This window comes from Capra hircus, chromosome 12 (assembly GCF_001704415.2).
Source record: "Capra hircus breed San Clemente chromosome 12, ASM170441v1, whole genome shotgun sequence".
NCBI classification, from domain to species: Eukaryota; Metazoa; Chordata; class Mammalia; order Artiodactyla; family Bovidae; genus Capra; species Capra hircus.
In genome coordinates, this window is record NC_030819.1 from 68,716,718 (window position 1) to 68,733,689 (window position 16,972).

A 16,972-nucleotide genomic window follows, 5' to 3' on the forward strand; every position below is an offset into this window, starting at 1 on the left:
TCAGGATGGCAAAAACCAAAGCATTCTGTGCTCTGGATACTAGCTCTAGATAGTTAAGGGGCTTCCCTGATAGCTCAGTTGATAAAGAATCCACCTGCAATGCAGGAGAACCACCCCACCCCCACCTCCGCCCCCATCCCCTTCAGTTCCTGGGTTGGGAAGATCCCCTGGAGAAGGGATAGGCTACCCACTCTAGTATTCTTGGGCTTCCCTTGTGGCTCAGTTGGTAAAGAATCTGCCTGCAATGCGGGAGACCTGGGTTTGATCCCTGGGTCCAGAAGATTCCCCTGGAAAAGGGAAAGGCTATCCACTCCAGTATTCTGGCCTGGAAAATTCCATGGACTGTATGTATAGATAGTTAATATGCATTTCTGAGGAATAATTTCAATAAACCGAGATCCTTACATCTTTCTATACCTAGAAAAGCTCTAAAATCATTAACTTGAGATGTCTGTTCTTTAATTAGCAGTGAAGGCAATGGCACCCCACTCCAGTACTCTTGCCTGGAAAATCCCATGGACGGGGGAGCCTGGTAGGCTGCAGTCCATGGGGTCGTGAAGAGTTGGACACGACTGAGCGACTTCCCTTTCACTTTTCACTTTCATGCATTGGAGAAGGAAATGGCAACGCACTCCAGTGTTCTTGCCTGGAGAATCCCAGGGACGAGGGAGCCTGGTGGGCTGCCGTCTCTGGGGTCGCACAGAGTCGGACACAACTGAAGCGACTTGGCAGCAGCAGCAGCAGTTATATGTTTAACTACATGTTCTTTTCCCCCAGCAAAAAAGTCCTGTACATCCTGGCTTCTCTTTACCTTTTGGGAGCAGTTCCTCAGAGCTATCTGAGAAGTTATCTCCTGGCTAGGGTCCTCAGTAACTAGTGTTTGATCATCTTCTCTTTGAGGACAGAATCATTCTGTTGTATGTATTCAGTCAGTTCAGTCGCTCAGCCCTGTTCCACTCTTTGTAACACCATGGACTGCAGCACGGCCAGGCTTCCCTGTCCATCACCAACTCCCGGAGTTTACTCAAACTCCTGTTCATCCAGTCGGTGATGCCAGCCAACCATCTCATCCTTTGTTTTCCCCTTTTCCTCCCGCCTTCGATCTTTCGCAGCCTTTTCCAGGGTCTTTTCCAGAGTCAGTTCTCTGCATCAGGTGGCCATACTGGACAAAGTATGGGATATTTATCCCAAAGGCAGTATTTGGCACAAAAACAGGAATGCAAGTTCTTGTTTTCTGAACGAACCCCGTTTTACAGATGAGGCACCTGAGACTCGGAGATGTTAAGATCACACAGGTGGTGGTGTTGATCATCTCCGTTACATTTCGCTAGGAAAGCTTCGGGTTTCTGAGCGCCGACCTCAGGTCTGCTGTTCAGGCTCCGGTGTCCAGTTACAAAGGTTAAAGTTTGCTCTCTGTCCGCCTACGCGAGCTTGTCAGCGTTCCTGCGGCACTTGCCCAGGGCCGCCACCGCAGAGTTAATCCGAGGCCCCGCCCCATGGGCGGGGCTAGGGGCCGGTGCGCGCGTAGGGAGCCGCTGCGTCTCCGGCCGTCTCGAAGTTCTGCGCCTGCGCGCGGCGCCCAGGGGACTTGGTCGGACTGAGAAATGGCGGCCTCCGTGTTCTACAGCCGGCTCTTGGCTGCCGCCACCCTGAGGAGCCACCGACCCCGGACGGCGCTGCCGGCCGCCGCCCAGGTATTGAGGCCCTGCCCGCGCTCGCTTTGAGGGTTGGCAGGAGAAAGGGCGAGGTGGAGGGCTGGCTCCGGTGGGCGAGGTGTGAGGGGGCCCGGGCTCCGGGTCACTCCGCAGTCGGTGACATTGGGTGACAGGGGGGTGCCCCGCCGGAGTGGCGGGCGGCTTGCCCGGGAGTGCTGCCCGCCAGGCCTGCGAACGGGCTCATGTTTGCGCCTTTTTGCTGCAGCCTGAAGTCAGCGAGGAGCTCTGGCCATCTGGCCAGGGCTGCTCACCTTGCTGCTGAGAGGGCGGCGGCGGCGGGGAGCCAGGGTGGGCTCCAAAAGGAGAGGCGGGGGCTGGGCACCTTCTGCTGCTTGCTCCTGCCTCCCGCGCGGTGGGCCGAGGCTTCCGCGGCTCTTTGAGGAGGAGGGCATGCCCTTCAGATACACTTTTGTGTCTCTTGGATGCTTCGCAGAACCAGCACTGCTTGCTGACTGGCCTTTCCTGAGAGGAGGCCGGGAAGCTTCCCGTTTCCCCCAGGTAGTTGTTTAATAGAATGAGATCATGTTCACCATCTTATCAGTTGGGAAAATAATCTTTTGGATCACTTTTTTTTTTTCTGCATACACCATAGCATCATAGCCTCAGTGTGTGTGTGTGTGGCCTCAGTGTGTGTGTGTGTAAGTGTGTGTGTGTGTGTGTAAGTAAAAGTAACGGAGCAAGGGCTTGAGTGTCCGCGGCATAGAAAGCCAAATTCTGACAGGGGTTGTTTGCAGTAAAATAAGGGTTTATTTGCAGGGCACCAGGCAAGAGAGTGGGAGACAGTTCACAGATCCACTGCAACTTGATGTTTCAGTTAGCAGTTCTTTTTTTTTTTTTTTTTTTTTAAGGAGTTTTTTTTAAAGGGGGAGAACAAAGAAGCTGGGATTAATCATTGGCTTGTGTAATTTCTGTGACATTTCTGATTTTAGTGTCAGGGAGTTGAGTTGTCTATGATTTACGATTCTCTGATCAAATGGTCCAAGGCTTGGGGCCTGTTAGCTCATCTTGTCCTGGAGAGGCAGCCTGAGTTTGTTCTTTAATGATGGTATCTGCAGTAGCAGGTTTAGGACATTAATGATGTTATCCACACAGCAGTTTTAGTCATCAGACTCTGGTGGATTAGTGTTCAGATAGCACAGGATTGAGGTAGGAGGGGACAAGAAAGGGAATAAAGTTTTGGTAAAGAGGTTAATCATAAATTCAGTAAGGGAATTTGGTGGTAGGAGGCCTTGGTTTCCTGTGTGTTGGAGCATTTGCTGTATGCCAGGAACTGTGCCAAGCATTGTACATGTAGTCTTGAATTAGGCTTTTGAGCAACACTGTAAGGAAGTCGTTAATCTCCATATTGCTGATGGAGAAACTCTGGCTAAGAGAAGGAGTAATTTGGTCTAGATCACCAAGCAGGTGAGATTAGAACTGAGCCTTCATTCCGGAAGCGTGTAGCTCCAAAGTCTGTGTTTGAATCTGCTCTACAGTCTTTTTCTAGAGCATAAAAATTAGACAATTCTTCCCAATATATGTTGACACTAATAAACTTGTGGAAAGGTATGATTGGCTTCATAAGTCATTTCCAGAGCTTTTGGTTGTGTTCTGAAGTAGCCTCAGACATGCTGTAAATGAATTTAGACATTTATTTTTCTTTTTAAAGCTGTTCATTCTTTCAATCTAGTCAATTCTGTGAGTTTGCTTCCTAATAGGAGAAGTGATTTTTTTTTTTTTTTTAAAGCCTTAAACTTCCTTCTTTTGGGTCTTAAAGGGTGCTGTCTGGTTTTTAGAAAATGAGACTTTGGTGAACAAATCTGTTTCCCTTCTAATCATTGTCTTTATACTTTTGGAAATTCCTTTAAAAGTCTTTATTTCTCCTTATAGAGATGCCTAATATATTGTCTTAAACATCTCTTCCACCCTCACATTAAGAAATACAGCTTTGGAATTTGAATTCACCTTAGTCTACCCTTGCTTTTATTTTTAATTTAATCTTTAATTTGTATTGGAGTACAGTTGATCTTTAATGTTGTGTTTCAGGTATAGCTTAGTGATTCAATTATATATATATATATAAAATACTCGATTTTAGTTATATATATCAATTATATATGGATATATATGTGTGTGGTAGACACATATATATATATTCATTCTTTTTCAGACTCTTTTCCCATCTAGATTATTATAGAATATTGAGTAGAGTTTCTTGTGCTATAGAGTAGGTCCTTATTGATTATTTGTTTTATATATAGTAGTGTGTATGTGTTAATCCCAAACTCCTAATTAAGTGTTCCCCAGCCTTTCTGGCACCAAGGACCAGTTTTGTGGAAGACAGTTTTTCCACGGGCTGGGGGTGGGGATGGTTTTGGGATTATTCAAGTGTATTATATTTATTGTATGCTTTATTTCTATTATTATTACATCAGCTCCACCTTGGATTATCAGGCGTTAGATACTGGAGGTTGGGGACCCTTGTCCTAATTTATCCTTCCTCCCCAAGTTTCCCCTTTGATAACACTGTTTTTGAAGTCTCTGAGTCTGTTTCTGTTTTGTAAATAAGTTTGTTTGTATTTTTTCTATTCTGCATGTAAGTGATACCATATATTTATCTTTCTCTGACTTAGGATAGTAACCTTGAGACCCATCCATGTTCATGCGATGGCATATCTCATTCTTTTTATGACTGAGTAGTATTCCGCTGTATAGATGAACCACATCTTCTTTGTCCAGTCCTCTGACAGTGGACATTTAACTTGCTTCCATTATCTTGGCTATTGTAAATAATACTGTCAAGAACATTGGGTCTAACCCCTTGCTTTTGTAGATGGGGACATAGAGGTGCAGAGCTTAAGGAAGCTTTTTCAAGGTCACCCGCTGAGTTTAGCAAATTCGCTTAAACATTTTGTTTAGTGCTCTGACCCTCTTCTTGTTTCTCTGTATCTTTTGCCTAGTGTATATTTGATAAAAATAGTTCAAGTTATGAGCATATTAAACAATTTTAGATATCTTCTTGTTCGTTGTGAATCATACTCCCTAGTAACTACGTTTCCCCACATTTGAGTAAGTATTACTTAAACTCAGTATGGATTGGAGAGGTGGTGGTGTAGAAGTTTGGTCAGGAGTTGGTGGCCTTTTGGCAGCAGGAATCTTCTAAGTGATATATCAGGAAAGAAAAATGCATCAGTGTCGGGAATCTTTGTGATTATGCAGGGATTTATATTACCATCATGATTCCCAGCCGATGATATTTCAAGTTATAGCTTCTAGTGGCACAAGGAAAGGATTATCAAAATATTTCTGATATTTAAAAAAACCTTAATGTGGTCTGAAAAGCTATCAGCAGCACCTTATGAGTATTACTAATTCTTTTAGACATTTGAAAGAAACCATAAAAATAGAGTTTTGTGTCATGGATTTATCATCAAGCTTTTTTGGAAAAATTTCAAACTGATAGGTATGTTTCAACTATACAGTGAACACCCATATTACCCTCACCTTCATTTAACATTCTGCCACATTTTCTTTATCTTTAAAAATTTATGTTATTCAATTTATATACTATAATTTATATAAATTATATCATTTAAAATATATTAATTTATATATAATATATATAATTTATGTACATATGCGTGTATGTATAAATTACATTCATTTATTTTTGTTGAAGTATTTGAGAATAAGTTACAGCTATCATGGCACTTCATCCTTAGATATTGCAATGTATGTCTCTTAAGAATGAGAAATACAAATAACCACAATACAGTTATCATACTTTAGAAATATAAAATTGCCATAGTACTAATATCTAATGTATAGGGCAGATTCGTATTTCCCCAGTTGTCCCCAAAATGTCCTTTTTAGCTGTTAGTGTTTTTTTAAACTGGAATCAAGCCTCTGTAGTATTTTTTTCTGGTCTGTCTAGATAATTACGTACCACCTGGTGATTATGCTCACTCTTACACTTGTTGCAGCTGTTTATTTACACATCTGTGAACTCTGTAGTTGGGACCAAGCTGATCTCATTCTTTTAGTGTTCCTAGTACAGTTGGACTATAAAGAAAGCTGAGCACTGAAGAATTGATGCTTTTGAATTGTGGTGCTGGAGAAGACTCTTGAGAGTCCTTTGGACTGCAAGGAGATCCAACCAGTCCATCCTAAAGGAGATCAGTCCTGGGTGTTCATTGGAAGGACTGATGTTGAAGCTGAAACTCCAGTACTTTGGCCACCTGATGCGAAGAGCTGACTCATTTGAAAAGACCCTGATGCTGGGAAAGATTGAGGGCAGGAGGAGAAGGGGATGACAGAGGATGAGATGACTGGATGGCATCACTGACTCAATGGACATGGGTTTGGGTGAACTCTGGCAGTTGGTGATGGACAGGGATGCCTGGCGTGCTGTGGTTCATGGGGTCACAAAGAGTCGGACACGACTGAGCGACTGAACTGACTGAACTGAGTACAGTGTCTGGTATATAGGCATCCAAAAAATGTTTCAGTGTATGGCTATTTTTACCAAGCTTATGCTAGGTACTCCCCCTTGGCCCTCTTATTTTTATTATTTTGAGGTATAATTTCTGTACAGCAAATACATAATTTATGTATAACTTCAGTTTTTGCTGTTCAGTTGCTAAGTTGTATCCTACTCTTTGTGATCCCATGTGAGTAGCTAGATTAATTTGTATGGATGGATCCGTCTGTGTAGCTGCCATTCAAATCGTGGTGTGTGTGTATGTATGTGTGTGTGTGTGTATATATATATATACTATATATATATATATAATATATATATATATATATATATAGTGTTTTTAGCCTTCAGAAGGCACTCTATTTATCAGTACTCACCGACAGAAGGTAACCAACCACTTATTCTGACTTCCATCACTGTATGTTAATTCTGAGTTTGAAGTATATTTTAAAAAATCGTGTAAGTTTGTATTATTGTGTCTGGCTTCTTTCCCTTAAAATTGTACTTGTGAGATGAATCCATTGTTGTATGAGCAATACATTTTTCCTTTTTGGCTCTGTACCCTTCTGTTGATATAGTACATTTTACCCATTCTTCTATTTTTAAAACAATTTAAATTATTTGTTTTTCTGTTTTGGCTGTGCTGGGTCTTCATTTTGGTGCTTAGTTGCCCCAAAGCATGTAGGATCTTATTTTTCCTACCAGAGATTAAACCCATGTTCCTTGCATTGAAGGGTGGATTCTTAACCACTGGACCTCCAAGGAAGTTCCTACCTATTCTTGTGCTGATGAGCAGTTGGGTCGTTTCCATTTTTTTGTCTCTTATGAATAAGCCTGCTATATATGCCTTTTGATAGACTAAGCACTCATTTCTCTTGAGGCTTTACCCAAGAGTGGGATTTCACAAGGTAGACGTACACTGAAGTTTGGGAGATTTTTAGTTTTTAATACTGAAGTGAAACTAAATCAGGGAATTGAGCTACCAAGAGAAATTTTATCCAGGGTTTTAGCTTACCAAATGAATCAGAAATAGCTTGCTGTTCTATGTGATTGATTTGTTAGACTATTCGTTCTCAAACTGTAGAGTGCTTAAGAATCAACTGAATAACTTTACAAATGCAGATTTTTTGTGGCACAGTCCAGAGATTCTGCTTTTATAAATGAGAGTTGGGCCTTGGGATCTGCATTTTGGAGGCATTCCTAGGGAATCTTGATGCAGGTGGTTCATGAACCCTCTTTAAGAGGCAGACTACTTTCTATGCAATTCCTTTAAATTCATTTCTTATGATACCTGTGTTTCATATGAACAGTGTTTCAGCATTGTGTGTGGAGATAATGGAAATGTATGGATGGATGACATTTAAATGTGTGATTCTAGTAGCACTTAATTTGTTCTGCATATTGCCATATAAAGTTGATAGAACTGAGGGGTCTTGAAAAAGGTTGAGAAGTGTTTCTGTGTGGTGTTAATGATGGTTTAAGACTAGGCTCTAACTTAGGGGGAAGTTTTGGGACCCGTAGATGCTCGAGGTCTTTCTGATTGCATCCTTCTTTCAGTACTTCTCATTGTTGTGGCCCTGCAACCAGACGCTGACAACTCTCACTCCTTTGTCTTTCAGCAGTGACTTAGTGAGCTTGTAGAGGAATATCTTGTTTCTCTTTCCTATTTATTTCTTTTTGAAAAGATAATTCTTAACTCAGCACCCCCCCCCCCGCCCCCGAGGGATATTTTAGTGGAGAAAAGTCCTGCAACTGTATAAAATAGCACTTCTTATTTTTTAATTTTCTATCTTTTTACTCTCATTGCTGTTTGGCACATTTTCTTTCTTTATTGTTTTTGCCTCCCCCAACCCCCAACATACAAATACATACTAGTCTGTAAGCTTTGTTGGGTTGACCTCTCTATTTCCAGTGTCTGGGTGCTCAGTGAGTTTTTGAGTGAATGAATGTTTTACATAGATTGAAAAAGGGAAGTTGGTGGGGCATTTCTTTCTTGGAAGCTTTCACAGTTTGTGAAGCACATACACCTAAAGGGATTTTTAAAGGGGATTGTTTAGAAGGACTGCATTAAAGATAATATTGCAGATTGTAATTTGCTGAGTATTCGATGGAGAGTTTCATGGAGGAAGTTTATTGAAAAGTGATCTCAGGATCAATACCTGTGGGAGAGTGAAGGAAGAAGGATTGACTGCAACTCCAGTGCAGTGCAGTGGGACCTCTGCTCTTCCTATGAGAGGTCTGCAACTAGGAAGGTCCTGAATTGTCCCAAGTTGGGGTGAGGTGCCAGGTATTTGGGCTTCCCTGGTGCCTTAGAAGTAAAGAACCCACCTGCTAATGCAGGAGACATAAGAGACATGGATTCGATTCCTAGGTCAGGAAGATCCCCTGAAGAAGGCATGGCAACCCAATTTTTCCAGTATTCTTGCCAGTAGAGTCCCATGGACAGAGGATCCTGGCAGCCTCAGTTCATAGGGTCACAAGGAGTCGGACCCGGCTGACCGAGAGACAGGGCATGCACACGCACACCGGGTTTTTACATCCTCACTTTAATTCTCATTGGCCAGTCATTGGCTACAGGCTGACAGCGGGAAAGGAGTATGACTGGGCAGAAAGGCTCCAATGAGGGGACTCAGCTGAGGCCTGTCCGCTGCCAGCCCTCCCAGCAGCTGGGGCCATGAATGCCTTGGTCCTGACGGGGGATCTGGGCAGCACACCACGATGTGCAGTGCTGATGAAGTCGGGGTTTGAATTTTGAATGTATGAAAGATTGATCATACCACATCGTACAGGTACCTCATATCTCGTGTCAGGCAATTTGTTAGGTGCTGGAGGAATGATGGAGAGAAGAAAGATGGGAAGGATTTTTGATTTGGTTTTAGATCTGCAGAATTTGGCTTTGAGGTAGAAATGCTCTGTAGATCATTAGGGATATGGTCGTAAAGCTCAAGTGAAAGTTAAAGACTAGAGATAATGAGGAAAAAGTTGAAACTATAAGGGTCACTTTTGACGTTTAGCTAGTAGATTAGCTGTTAGCTTTGTGTTGTAATTTACTCTGAATATGATATTTTGATGTTTTACTATGACAATTTTATTATAGTTTTGAAGAATCAAGTACTCTAAAGTATTTTGAAGTGTTTTTAACCAAGAATTCCTGCTAAATCACTCTTTATATAAATATGTCCCCCAATTCTCTAGGTCCTGGGAAGCTTTGGATTGTTTAACAACCATGGAGTCCAAATACAGCATCAACAGCAAAGGAATCTCTCGCTGCATGAATACCTGAGTATGGAATTGTTGCAGGAAGCTGGCGTCTCTATTCCCAAAGGACATGTGGCTAAGTCACCAGATGAAGCTTATGCAATTGCCAAAAAATTAGGTACTAAATTAAGAAATAGGTTCTCAGATAAGATATGAACTTTACTTCTGGCTTAATAACAACTTTTGGCTTTTCTTTTATAATTTTAAAAATAAGTTTTATTAATGTAAAAGAGAAGGTGGAACTTACGATTGGTGACATGGTAAAATTATTGAGATTTTCTGAGTTCCCATAGTGCTCGTATCTTAAGAATCAAAGTTTCAAGAAGTCCTGTTTTTAGTTTTTGAGCTGAAGTCCTTTAGGGAAGGAAATTCTGGCTCTGTTGATTCTTCAGGGAATGGTGAGAGGTCTTAGCTGTTTATGCATTTGCAAAGAGAAGTCTGGGGCTTCCCAGGTGGCACAGTGGTAAAGAATCTGCCTGCCAGTGCAGGAGACCCAGGAGGCTCTGGGCTGAGAAGGTCCCTGGAGGAGGAAATGGCAACCGGCTCCAGTATTCTTGCTTGGAAAATTCCCCAGACAGGGGAGCCTGGCGGGCTGTGGTCCATTTGGTCACAAAGAGTCAGATATAACTGACTGACTGAGAACACAAAGAGAGGTACAGTGTTTCCCCGCCTTTTTTTTGGACATTAAAAACAGAGAATCAGAAGGAGAAAAAAAGAAGTTTGGCATTAGAATGTAAGCTCTATGAGAGCAGGGTTTCTTTGACTTTTTATTCACTGATAGACCCCAGTCTCTTAGAAGAGGGCCTGACACTTAGGTAATCAGTATTAACATAAATGTTAATATTTTTCAATGAATTAAATAGTTGCCCATGTTTATTAGATTCTTTCATTGATAATAGAAACCTTAATAGCTTTGATTAATTTGAATTTATGTTAATCTCAATAAAAAAACAAATTTGGAGTTTGGAAAGTGCTTCACTTTTATTTTTAAGGATCTAATAAGAGAACATGTTAATGAGTAATGTACTAGCTACACACTGCATTTTCTTTTTAGTAGTATTTAAAATCACACCAGTTTATGTATTAATAATTATCATAATCTCTCTTGTATGTACATTTGATTAATATGCTTTTAAATGTGTTCTGTTGAAGACTTTGCTTTTATTATTTTTTTTAGGAAAGATGTAGAACATTTTAAACTGTTGAAAATTGTAAAAGGTTTCATCTCTATTTGTACTTACTGGTTTCTAGGATGGGTTTTTGTTTCAAAAGTGAAAGCATGTAGAAGATTAGAAGGTTGTCATATATCATATGATATGTTTTTGAATGGGGCACTCTTGATTTCCTTGTCTTGGAAGTACGATTTTTAATTTACAGTTTTGTTTATTCTTAATCAGAAAAACAATTCTTTTTATTCAGATTACAGGCAAACTTATTTCTATTCAGTAAAAGTCTGATGTAAATTCATACTAATTTTGGTGAAATTTTTGTTAATTAATGGTAACGTGCAGTTTGAACTTGTCCACGGTAAAAGATGTACCTCATTTTAATCTTTAAAACATCATGTATATTAGGGGCTTTTAAGGGTCACAGCTTAAAGAAAACTCATGATTATAATTCTGTAGTATTTCTTGCAAAGGCACTTTTTAATAACTATCCTCTTGAGATTCAGTCTTAGATATGTGACCTAAATGTTAATTTCTAAAGAAGACCCAGATAACTAGGAAGCAAAAGTTTTTCTTATTCTGCCCTTCTGTACTTAAGGATGAATTTCAGACTTTTGACTTTGTTCTTTTAATTTTGTTAATTTTTTGAGTGATTCATTTTTTGTTTACTAGTTCTTTCCTTCTTCATAAAGCTGAAGGCATAAAGTGTTTTCCATACACTTTATGTGATAAAAGGGCCAGATTTAATGAAGTCAGTTAAAGTTAGTGTTTCTTTTTTCTGCTTCCAAATTATTATAATTGGTTTTCGTAGTTTTCCGTATATTTTCTCATTTAGTCACAGTCTCATTTGGACTGTGTTGTCCAAAAAAAATAATTTGTGTACAAACTTTTTCATAAAACAAGCAGGATTTATTCAGATGCCAGTCTCTTGATTTATTTACTCACTGTAAAAATCTTGAATGATTTCTAGCTGTGGAAGAAAGAATAGTTTATATGTAGGATATATTATAGCTGTGAAATTTCTGGCAAGTTCTCTGGATCCAGGACTTAGAAGTAGTAAGGAGCAGATAAGCAGCTCTGATTTTGAGGCCCTTGGAACAGAAGGCATCATGTTTATCTAGAAAGTGTGCTTTTGTCAAAGAAGGCTGCAAATGATGATTGTCGTAAGGAGCGGGATTAGTGATAAATAGGACCTTTAAATCTAAAGGATCAGAAACACTACATTTTAAAAGATGCATTTCATAACTACTTTAAGAATGTTGAAACAATTTTGTTTTTTGTGGTGAGTCATTAATATCAGAAGATAACCAATTATGGGATATAATTGTACAAGTTGTGTTATGAGGTGCACTAGAAATACACCTGATTCTTTCCATCTAGCTAGCAATTCTCAGTGTCGATTTTGGCTAATTTTTGCTTCTCAGTTACTCCAAAATTCATAAAATGTTAATTCCCTTTTTTTTTTTTTTTTTAAAATCTTACCTTACCAACTGATAAACTAGGGCAAAAATGTGTTACAGATGTGACAGAGTATTGCTTCCCTTCAGTTCTGTGGGTGGCAAGAGAAGTTTGGTTAGCATGAGGCCTGGGGCCACTGAGCCCTGAAGCTGGTAACTGCTTTCAAAAGAGCTCTGACCTCTTCCCTCAGTATTCCCTACAAATTCTATCATTTTCTGGCATGTCATGATGTGATGAAAGTTTGAAAATACTGCCCTAGGGGCAAGTTTTACCTATTTTGAATAATTGAAGTTAGGGATAGGAGAATGGTTGGAAAGAAATCTACTTCCAGTATTTTAAGACTCATAGGAGTCCGCACAATGAAGGATGATAAGCTGGAACATAATGCAGGCATTTCTGGAATGGATTATCAAAGGGTTGTTAAGCACAGAGAAATGAAATAGTTATAATTTGGGGTCAGTTCTAAGAGCAGGTTCCCATCTCCTTCTTACAGTTACTGCTTTAAGAAAACATGATTTCACTAAGGCATTTGGTAGAATTCTTATGATTTCCCTGTTGATTGTAGAAATATAGTTTGGATTCTAGTATAGTTGAGATAGAATTTCTCTCTGGTTAAATAAACATGCAGAGGGTGCCGATTAGTGAATGTCAGCCTGGAGGCAGATTTCTTTTGGCATACAGCAGGACTTTGCCTCCTTTTCCTTTTACTGATGTCTATTAGATGACTGTGTATGAGGAGTGCTTAACAACGTTTGTGAATGACTAGATTCCTTCGTGGCTCAGGTAAAGCGTCTGCCTACAATGCGGGAGATCCAGGTTCAATCCCTGGGTCAGGAAGATCCACTGGAGAAGGAAATGGCAACCCACTCCAGTACTCGCCTGGAAAATCCCATGGACAGAGGAGCCTGGTAGGCTACAGTCCATAGTGCTGCAAAGAGTTGGACACGACTGAGCGACTTGTCAATGTCAATGTCAAAAGCTAGGAGGGATGGTGAATAAACTTTACAAATAATCTTGAGACCCACAAATTTTGCTCTTGTCTGACTAGAGAAAGGGCCAAATCCAGTAAGACTGAGCTCTCTGCTCATTATTGTATCAAGAACTCTAGCACAGTATCTTGTATGTAGATGTAACTGTTGATTGAATTAATGGAATTGAATAAAATCTTCTTTCAATCATTTGTCCTCAGATTTATCTTCTAATACTCCCTGTTTTGCTAGCTGATGAGATTGTATGTCATTACTTGTGGGTTTGTTTTTTTTTTTTTTGCTCTTCTTTTGTTGTGAAGGACTTTTTTAGAAGGAACTTTTGAAGAATCTTTTGTGCCCTTCAGGAGTTTATTTTCCTAAGAAAAAGAAAATTGATACTTTGGGGGAAGAGCTTTCTGTTTTGTAAAATGTTTTTGAAGAAATAGAACTTCATTACTCTTACTTAAATAGATCAGTATTTCAAGTTCCCAGCTTGATGAATAGGAATGTTTGAATTTAGCCCAGCAAAGCACCAGTTTAACTGTTGTCCATTTTTATATTACATTTATACTGTTTGGATTACAGATATCCTCTTTGGATTTAAATGAATATTTAAGTACTGGAAAACTGACTCGACAGGTAACCAGAAACAGGTAAAATGACTAGTGGCTGCTGCTTTTATCAATAATTTGGGCATGTACTCTAATTTGCCGTAGTCCCTGAGGCTACCTGTTGTTTTCTCAGTAAGGAAATTATTGTCAGTTTTAAGGAAATTTCTAAACTTTCTCTAATCTTTATCTAAAATTAGTTGTTACATTTGGGAATGGTGGGGACTGTGGCAAATTGAAATAATGTCTTGTGTAAACAAAACACTTTTAGTCATTTCTGGTTGTAGGGCCCAAGATTTCCAATTCAGATTTTTCAAGAGCAGTGGAAAATCTGGATTCATAAGAATTCTCTTGGTTTGTAAATGTTCTTTTATTCATCATTCAGAATATATTGTGTACTAGGAACTCTCCCAGGACCTTGTAAATATCACTGAACAAGATTCTGCCCTTCTGGAGTCTACATTCTAGTTGGGGAGCAAAACAAAAATGATAGACATGAGAAAATTATGTTTGAAGGCAATGAATTCTATAAAAAAAAAAAAGAGCAGGGTAAGGCAGATTGGTCACAGTGGGCAGTTGCAGTGTTAAGTAGAGTGATCAGGGTGAACCTCATGGACAATTTAGACTTAAAGAAAAACTGAAAAGGAATGGGTACCTTTCCTAAATGGATACCTGTATGCAGAGTATTCCAGGGAGAGAGGTTGCTGGGAGCCAGATCCTGAAGGAAGACAGGAACATGCCCAGGACTAGAGAGACTAGAGTAGCTGGGGCGTGAACAGTGAGGAGGAGGTGATAAGGGGCAGGGGTTCTGGGGGATTATACGGAGCATTGAGGCCATTGTAGGGACTCTGCCTGTAACTCGTGGGGAAGTGGGCAATCACTGCAAGGTTTTGGGTAGAGGAGTTTCATGCTCACGTTGGCTGCTGCCAAGAATATCCTCTTGGGGATGAGGGTAATCTAGGTGAGATGTCATGGTGGCTGGGATCAGGGCCGAAACTGGAGGTGATGACAAGTTGTCAAGAGACTGGATATATTTTGAAGGTGGAACTAGTATGGTTTCCTGACTGAATGGATAGTGGAGTGTGAGAAAGGACTTTTTTAAAAAACACTGCCTGGACTGACCCACAGAGTTGTGTTCTGACTTGTGTACATTTCCAGTGTGAACAGATTCATATCATTAGTGAAAGTTGCTCAGTCGTGTCTGGCTCTTTGCAATCCCATGGACTGTACAGACCATGGAAATCTCCAGGCCGGAATACTGGCGTGGGCAGCTGTTCCCTTCTCCAGGGGATCTTCCCAACCTAGGGATCGAACGTAGGTCTCCCACATTGCAGGCGGATTCTTTACCGACTGAGCCACCAGGGAACCCTGAGAATATTGGAGTGAGTAGCCGTTCCCTTCTCTAGGGGAACTTGCTGACCCAGGAATTGAACTGGGGTCTCCCGCCTTGCAGGTGGATTCTTTACCAGCTGAGCTGCCAGGGAAGTCTAAACATTTTGTAGTAATTGTTCCAGTGTAAACTTTTGATCATTTCTTATTTGATCACAATCTGTATTTGTTACCTCCTTGATCAGGTGAGGGTTCCCTCTTGTTTGGCTTGGTATATGCATGTTAGAGACTGGCTTTTCCTGGTGGTAGAATTCCCATCTTTAGCCTATTCAGATACACATTTATGGAGTGGTCGTTACATCCCAGGGACCTCTTTGTGCTGAGGATACAACAAATAAGATGACAATGTCCTTAATCCTGACCTCAAAGGTTAATTGTTTTTCGTAATGTAATAGTGGTGTTACACTGCTGTAACAGAGTAACTGAGCACACATCTCTGTGCTCAGTCATGACTGACTTTGAGACCCTATGGACTGTAGCGCACCAGGTTCCTCTGTCCATGGATTTTTCCAGGCGAGAATACTGTAGTGGTTGCCATTTCCTCTTCCAGGGGCTCTTCCCCATCCAGGGATCAAACCCTTGTCTTCTGCACTGGCAAGTGGATTCTGCAGATTCAGGCGGTAACACGACACCACCCGAGTATGGGCAAATACTATGAGAAGCAAAATGAGGAGGCTCTGAAATTCTGCCTGTCTCGGGAGACAGAATGCACCTCTAAAAAGTGTTGCTCTGTGTCATGAAGAGTAGTACCTAAGCTAAACGGCTAGTTTGATAATTTTCTTCATCATGTTAGAAAAGAAAGGAAAAGAGATCAGTTTACCTGTTAAAGAAGAAAAATTCAGATTATTTTCTGAAAAAATGTCTTAAAGACTTGGAAGCATAACATTCTGGAATCTTTGGATTAACATGCCTTAATTCCTGTCATCCCCCTCACAACAGTACAGCTGGAGAGTGTCAGTGGGATGGTGTGAGCTGTTATCAGTAGTGGAACTTTCCCTCAAAGTCATGGTACATTTCTACTCAAAGCAGCATTTATACCTCAAATTTTCATAGGATAGCAGGTTTACATATCAATAGAGAGTGAGGAAACTGTTAGGAAGGTATTTGACTCAATTTTGTAAATTTAGTACTTTGTAGAGCCATCTATGGGGTCGCACAGAGTCGGGCACGGCTGAAGTGACTTAGCAGCAGCAGCAGAGTAATTAATATTTAAAGTACCAGATAAAGGTAAACTTGTTTTCAGTATGCTTAAGAAATGGTTTAATATGAGTGGCTGATTTTTTTAAGTTTGTGAATCTTTCAGTTCAGTTCAGTTGCTCAGCCGTGTCCGACTCTTTGCGACCCCATGAATCGCAGCACACCAGGCCTCCCTGTCTGTCACCATCTCCCGGAGTTCACCCAGACTCACGTCCATCGAGTCCATGATGCCATCCAGCCATCTCATCCTGGGTCGTCCCCTTCTCCTCCTGCCCCCAATCTCTCCCAGCATCAGAGTCTTTTCCAGTGAGTCAACTCTTCGCATGAGGTGTCCAAAGTACTAGAGTTTCAGCTTTAGCATCATTCCTTCCAAAGAAATCCCAGGGCTGATCTCCTTCAGAATGGATTGGTTGGATCTCCTTGCAGTCCAAGGGACCCTCAAGAGTCTTCTCCAACACCACAGTTCAAACGCATCAATTCTTCGGCACTCAGCCTTCTTCACAGTCCAACTCTCACATTCATACATGACCACAGGAAAAACCATAGCCTTGACTAGACGGACCTTAGTTGGCAAAGTAATCTTTAGGTGGTGAATATTTTAGTGTCCTAATCTAGAAAATCTATGTGTACGGAGTGCCTTGTTTTTCTACATTGTGAGTAAATGGATCTTAAATTTACTATGTTTAGTAATATTGCTAAATGTGTATGTTTAGTAGCAAAGTGTTGCGTGTTGTGTGCTGCTCCATGCTTCGTA

At 40.7% G+C, this 16,972-nt stretch overlaps 1 protein-coding gene across 1 annotated transcript in view; it reads left to right on the forward strand.

Moving 5' to 3' along the window:
* Positions 1,562-16,972, forward strand: part of SUCLA2 (succinate-CoA ligase ADP-forming beta subunit) — a 59,017-nt gene continuing 43,606 nt past the window's right edge. The window contains exons 1-2 of the mRNA XM_018056754.1: positions 1,562-1,694; positions 9,370-9,550. Coding sequence (XP_017912243.1) covers positions 1,605-1,694; positions 9,370-9,550 — 271 coding nt within the window. The 5' untranslated portion in view covers positions 1,562-1,604. The remainder of the gene's footprint in view (positions 1,695-9,369; positions 9,551-16,972) is intronic.